We start from the raw sequence: 5,924 nt of genomic DNA on the forward strand, positions 1-5,924 counted from the left end.
TGTATACGCATTGATCACTCCACTTGTGCGGGGCCAAAGCCTGTACAATTAACCAATCTCTCTCTCTCTCTCTCTCTCTCTCTCTCTCTCTCTCTCTCTCTATCTATCTATCTATCTATCTATCTATCTATCTCTGTTCAGAAGACACTGTATAATTTAGATAATAACGGAAATAAGATTTGGGCTACAGATGTTTAGACAGAAGCTGACTGCGTCCACGAAAAATCAAAGGGAACAAATCTTATTAATTCCGATATCTATTTATCTCCATCCATCCATCCATCCATCAATCAACAATGCAAAAATCAAAAGTAACTTACATAACCCATATCCTGAAAACTTCAACAGAAACACATAATGTTTTGAGAGTTTTCCGTGGGCGCATGCATGCGCACATACAGTTTGTGCGTGCACGTGCGTGTGTTTATTATGCATGACAGCGTGAGTGAGAGAGACAGAGACAGAGAGAAAGAGAGACACAGAAATCGAAATCAAAACTTTTTTTTATTGAGGGAAAAGGAATAAGCACTTATCGGCCTGTTTTCATCCTACCCTCGTAAAGAAAACGTATAAACTAGTCTATGAAATACAAGAGATAAAAGTGAGAGAGAAAAAAAAACACAACACATACACATCGCATGGCAAAAACAACAATAATAAAAACAAAAGAACAAATAAATGGCATAGAAAATACACAATTCTCCACAAAATAACATAGTATGCGCATGCTGCGTGAAGGAGAGAGAGGGGGGGGGAGGAAGAAAGTAAGAGAGAGAGAGAGATCCAGAGCATGACAACAGAAATCAAAGAGAGGAAAAGACTTTCCAGTGCCCTCTTCTGTCAACGTCCACCAAAGAGTAAGGTCTTCTTCTTCTTCTTCTTCTTCTGCGTTCACTCGTATGCACACGAGTGGGCTTCTACGTGTATAACCATTTTTACCCCGCCATGTAGGCAGCCATACTCCGTTTTCGGGGGTGTGCATGCTGAGTATGTTCTTGTTTCCATAACCCACCGAACGCTGACATGGATTACAGGATCTTTAACGTGCGTATTTGATCTTCTGCTTGCATATACACACGAAGGGGGTTCAGGCACTAGCGGGTCTGCACATATGTTGACCTGGGAGATCGTAAAAATCTCCACCCTTTACCCACCAGACGCCGTCACCGTGAATCGAACCCGGGACCCTCAGATTGACAGTCCAACGCTTTAACCACTCGGCTATTGCGCCCGTCAAAGAGTAAGGTCAACTCGATGAGAATAATATAAAAACATATTTATCGAGAAAGCTCTGCACTGCTGTACGTGTGTAAACTGTTGATAACATTATTAAAAAATGAGATGTATGCAAACCACGCAAACTTTAGCAAAGTGCATAGTGTGGACGTTTACCATGTGAGGATGTGTAAAGCATGAAAGTTTTCCATGTGAGGATGTGTAAAGCATTGAAGTTTTCCATGTGAGGAAGTGTAAAGCATTGAAGTTTTCCATGTGAGGAAGTGTAAAGCATGGAACTTTACCATATGAGAAAAGTGTGAAGTGGGTAAGTTTGTCATGTGTTGAGTCTGGAAGTTCACTGTGTAAGCAAAATGTAAAGTGTGGAAGCTTCGCCATGTAAGGCGGCAGAATGGTTAAGACGCTCAGCGTGCAATATAATGAGACCGTGAGGGTGTGGGTTCGAATCCCGTTTTCACCCTTTCTCCCAAATTTGACTGGAAAATCAAACTGAGCGTCATCAAGTCTTTCGGATGAGACAATAAACCGAGGTCCCGTGTGCAGCACGCACTTGGAGCGCTGAAAAAGAACCCATGGCATCAAAAGAAAATGTTGTCCCCTGGCAAAATTCTGCAGAAGAAATCCTCTCGGATAGGTACACAATTATATAAACATGCACTCAAGGCCTGACCACGCGCGCTGGGTTATGCTGCTGGTCAGGCAGCTGCCTAGCAGATGTGGTATAGCGTATATGGATTTGTCCGAACGCAGTGACGCCTGCTTGAGAGACTGGAACCGAAACTGAAACATCACCATGTGAGCAAAGTGTCAAGTGTGGAAGCTTCGCCACGTGATATGTGTTGTATTTGTATTTGTATTTCTCTTTATCACAACAGATTTCTCTGTGTAAAATTCGGGCTGCTCTCCCCAGGGAGATAGCGTCGCTACACTACAGCGCCACCCATTTTTTTGTATTTTTTCCTGCGTGCAGTTTTATTTGTTTTTCCTATCGATGTGGACTTTTCTACAGAATTTTGCCAGGAACAACCCTTTTGTTGCCGTGGGTTCTTTTACGTGCGCTATGTGCATGCTGCACACGGGACCTCGGTTTATCGTCTCATCCGAATGACTAGCGTCCAGACCACCACTCAAGGTCTAGTGGAGGGGGAGAAAATATCGGCGGCTGAACCGTGATTCGAACCAGCGCGCTCAGATTCTCTCGCTTCCTAGGCGGACGCGTTACCTCTAGGCCATCACTCCGCTTGGCGATGTGTGGCGATGGTGAGGACTGAGACAAGGAAGGAAGGGCACCAGCCAGCTGAGAGGCTGGTGGACTCTCACCTGAGCTGTGCCACAGAACACATGATGATGATGATGTCCGACAGCCAGGAGGCACGGCCCCGGCACGGCTCTTCTCCTGTTCGCACACTCCTACTCCTCTGCTGTAGTATGTAGCAGCGATAACTTCACTTCAAACGATCACAACAGTAGTGATAATCCCACTTGAAACGTTCACAGCGACAGTGATAATCCCACTTCAAACGATCACAGCGACAATGATAATCCCACTTGAAACGTTCACAGCGACAATGATAATCCCACTTGAAACGTTCACAGCGACAGTGATAATCCCACTTCGATCGCAACGACAGTGAAAATCCCACTTCAAACACAGCAATAATGATAATCCTACTTCAAAGGATCACAGCACTGGTGATAATCCCACTTCGATCACAACGACAGTTATAATCCCACTTCAAACAATCACAGCGACAGTGATAATCCCACTTCAAACGATCACAGCGACACTGATAATCCCACTTCAAACGATCACAGCGACACTGATAATCCCACTTCAAACGATCACGATGGCGAAGACATATTTCTCGTCATCACCCATCATGCACACAAAGGAACTCTTCACTCCTCTACATCATGTGAACACTGGTCCCTGCACTGCACGTCAAGAACTCAGCCACATCACGAGGTGGCCTCTGACCGCTCACACTGTGTAGGGGTTGGAGAGCCACATGACAGCACGTTCACATCACAACACACGTCACACAGCCGACCAGTGTGTGATGGTTCCTGTCTCCGCTGACTCCACAAGCTGGCACCTACCAGAGAATGAAGAAAAAACTTGGACAGCCACCACAGCAGTCGATACTTATGATGGGAGGAGTGTAGGGCAAAGACGGTGTTATCTCCACAACGTGACAGCTCTCAGACGGAAGGACACGTCGCTAAACAAGACACAACATCAACAGGTGGTCTTCAGTCGTCACAGCTGGAAGACCAGGCCTGAGTGACGTGCAGGTGCTGGAACACCAAGACCTTTTTGTTCACCCGAAGACGATGCCACTGTTTTGGTGTTCACAGAAATCACAAAGTGTGCTGAGTTTGTTCTTTGTCGTGACTGTCCGCTGATCGCCGTGCTGAACACTTTCAGCACGATCCTGAACACCAGGCAGAGAAAATCAGGCACCGGAAGTCGGAACACCAGCAGATGAAGTCGGCAAGTATCCAGGCGGAAGAACTGAGTCGTAAGTGATGCACCGGAAGTCAGAAATTCCCCATAAAGTCCCCAGGCAGAGGAAGTCAGGAAATCAAGATGAGTAAAACTAGGAAGTCAAGTATACGTAGTAAAGAAAAAAATGAAAAGAATTTAATCCAAGGGAAATTGGGAAATCGCGCAGAGGATGGCAGTAATTCCCCAGGAGGTGAAGAAATGACGTAGGGCGGTTCGGAAATTCCCACAGGAAGTCCCGCACAGGAAAACAGGAATTCTCCAGTCAGTCAGGAAACCACGCAGAATTCGGACATTCCCCAGGAAGTCCACAGGTGGAGGAAGAAGTAAGAGACCCAGCAGAGGAAGTCAGAATGTCGGGCAGAAGATCGAAATCGGAACGGGCAGGACAGGCACAGTCAGCCTGTTTCCCCACACACTGGGTGGTGCAGGTGTTTGGTGAGTCCTTGTGACGTCACACTGAATGGTGTAGGTATGTTGTGCCTCCTTGTGACGTCACACTAAGTGGTGTAGGTGTGTGGTGACTCCTTGTGACGTCACGCTGGGTGGTGTTGGTGTTTGGTGATTCCTTGTGACGTCACACTGTGGTGTAGGTGTGAGGTGACTCCTTGTGACGTCACGGTGGGTGGTGTTGGTGTGAGGTGACGACTTGTGACGTCACAGTAAGTAGTGTACGTGTGAGGTGACTCCTTGTGACGTCAGTCCCACTGGTTGGTGTAGATGTGAGGTGACTCCTTGTGACGTCAGTCCCACTGGTTGGTGTAGATGTGAGGTGACTCCTTGTGATGTCAGTCCCACTGGTATGTGGTCATTCCTTGTGACGTCACACTGGGTGGTGTAGGTGTGTGGTCACTCCTTGTAACGTCGTCACACTGGGTGGTGGTATAATGACCTGTGTACTCCTTGTGACGACAGTCCCACTGGTTGGTGTAGATGTGAGGTGACTCCTTGTGACGTCAGTCCCACTGGTATGTGGTCATTCCTTGTGACGTCACACTGGGTGGTGTAGGTGTGTGGTCACTCCTTGTAACGTCGTCACACTGGGTGGTGGTATAATGACCTGTGTAACTCCTTGTGACGTCAGTCCCACTGGTATGGGGCAGTGTAGGTGTGTGGTGGTGGTGGTGGTTGTGACTTCCCTGTGACGCCCCCGTCTGAGGTGGGGGGAAGGCGATGTAGGCGCTTTGTCTTTTTAATAAAAACAAAGTCTCCCCCAAACACACAGTCAGTGCCTGACACCTTGCCGCCTTGACGCCTCTCTCGGCCCCTCCCTGCAGGAGGCGTTGTTGTGATCCCGTCAGCGCGGAGACACCCGACCCTAATCCCCTGTGTTAGCAGCGTGATGCCAGCCCCCCCGATAACAGCTGGATCCCCTGTCACCCTGCTTGTAGTGCCTCTCTCCGGCCCGCTTTGGAAGGGAAGGGAAGGGGGGGGTGGTATGGTAGGTAGGCCACCTCTTCACTTGTTGTCGGCTTCCATCAGGGACGCTGTCTAAGTCTGTCGGTCGGTCCTGTCTTGTCTTGCCTTGTCAGTCTGCCTGCCTGCCTGCCTGCCCCTGCCGGCCTGCCCCTTCAACAGCTCAACTCAACGCCGCTCAGCGCCAGCGAAGCGAGGAGAGGAGCACCACAAGCCGTGTTATAGCTAGTAGTCGCAGCAGTACAGTGCTCGTCACACCTCCACCGACACACTCAGCAACGTTGTTGCTTTTTTTTTTTTATCTTTCTTCTTCTTTTTTTTTTTTTTTCTTTCGCTTCTTTTTTCTTTTCTTTTCTTTCTTTTTTTTTCGGGGGTGGGGGGTGGGGGTGGGGGGTTGAGGGGTACCCTTCCTCTCCTCCCCTACTCCCACCCCAGCAACACTCCTCCTTCCTATACCCCCCCCTCCCCCCCTCCTCCTTCTTACTTCCCGTGGGGGATGGCGGGGCATGAAAGGGGTGAGGGTTTGGGGGTAGGGGGCTTCGGTGAGTGGCAGGGGAGTTAAGGGAGGAGGGGGGGGGGGCAAGTGTTAATCCACCTGTACCTCCCTCCCTCCCCTCTTCGCCCAAGAGCTTGCTTGCCGGCTGATGTGGCGCTCTCCACTCTCATTCGTCCAAATTTGACAGCCAGCGCTGTCAGTAAAGGGGAGGGAGGGAGGTATACGTGGTAGTATGAAAAACGCCACAACGTGAGGTGTGCACACTGCGGA

At 48.9% G+C, this 5,924-nt stretch overlaps 1 protein-coding gene across 1 annotated transcript in view; it reads right to left on the minus strand.

Moving 5' to 3' along the window:
• The window catches only part of LOC143282134 (repulsive guidance molecule A-like), a 64,686-nt gene extending 59,462 nt beyond the window's left edge, over window positions 1-5,224 (minus strand). The window contains exon 1 of the mRNA XM_076587660.1: window positions 2,557-5,224. Within this exon, the coding sequence (XP_076443775.1) occupies window positions 2,557-2,579 (23 nt within the window). The 5' untranslated portion in view covers window positions 2,580-5,224. The remainder of the gene's footprint in view (window positions 1-2,556) is intronic.
• Between the last annotated feature and the right edge of the window lie 700 nt (window positions 5,225-5,924).

This window comes from Babylonia areolata, chromosome 5 (assembly GCF_041734735.1).
Source record: "Babylonia areolata isolate BAREFJ2019XMU chromosome 5, ASM4173473v1, whole genome shotgun sequence".
NCBI lineage: Eukaryota > Metazoa > Mollusca > Gastropoda > Neogastropoda > Buccinidae > Babylonia > Babylonia areolata.